Raw genomic sequence first — 422 nt, 5'->3', positions numbered from 1 at the left:
CCCAGCAATTTTTTGTTTGGTTGTTTTGGTTATATTAATATTGTAAGTACAGAAAATAAATCAGTTTGTCAATATCTAGATAATAAATCAGTGATAGGCTTGCATACATGTTAATTTAAAGTATCAGCATTGATGAAATTGTTTTATACAGATGTCACCAAATGAACAAGCTCTTGATTTTGCAGTATCCAGAGTTCTTCACCTTCGGCCTGTTCACCCGGAAGGGCCCCAAACGCGAAGACCTGGTTGACATGAAGTTCTGCGTGACCCTTACTGGCAAAGGATGGGAGAACAAGACAGAGGACCCAGAACTACAGCACACTGACCCACCTACTGTTAGCAAGACTGTTACGGTAATTGGAGATGCTTTTTCCTGTGTCCTTCGTAGTTGAGAGGTTACTTGAGGAAGAGAGCGTATTATC

General features: G+C 40.5%; 1 protein-coding gene across 1 annotated transcript in view; it reads left to right on the top strand.

The window, feature by feature from the left end:
- Positions 1–422, top strand: part of LOC119594618 (saccharopine dehydrogenase-like oxidoreductase) — a gene marked incomplete in the record, with an annotated part of 9,088 nt that overhangs the window by 7,620 nt on the left and 1,046 nt on the right. The window contains 1 exon segment of the mRNA XM_037943670.1: positions 186–353. Within this exon segment, the coding sequence (XP_037799598.1) occupies positions 186–353 (168 nt within the window).

Source organism: Penaeus monodon, chromosome 34 (assembly GCF_015228065.2).
Source record: "Penaeus monodon isolate SGIC_2016 chromosome 34, NSTDA_Pmon_1, whole genome shotgun sequence".
NCBI lineage: Eukaryota > Metazoa > Arthropoda > Malacostraca > Decapoda > Penaeidae > Penaeus > Penaeus monodon.
The sequence above is the reverse complement of the archived record's forward strand: the minus strand, read 5'-3'. Positions and strand labels throughout refer to the sequence as shown.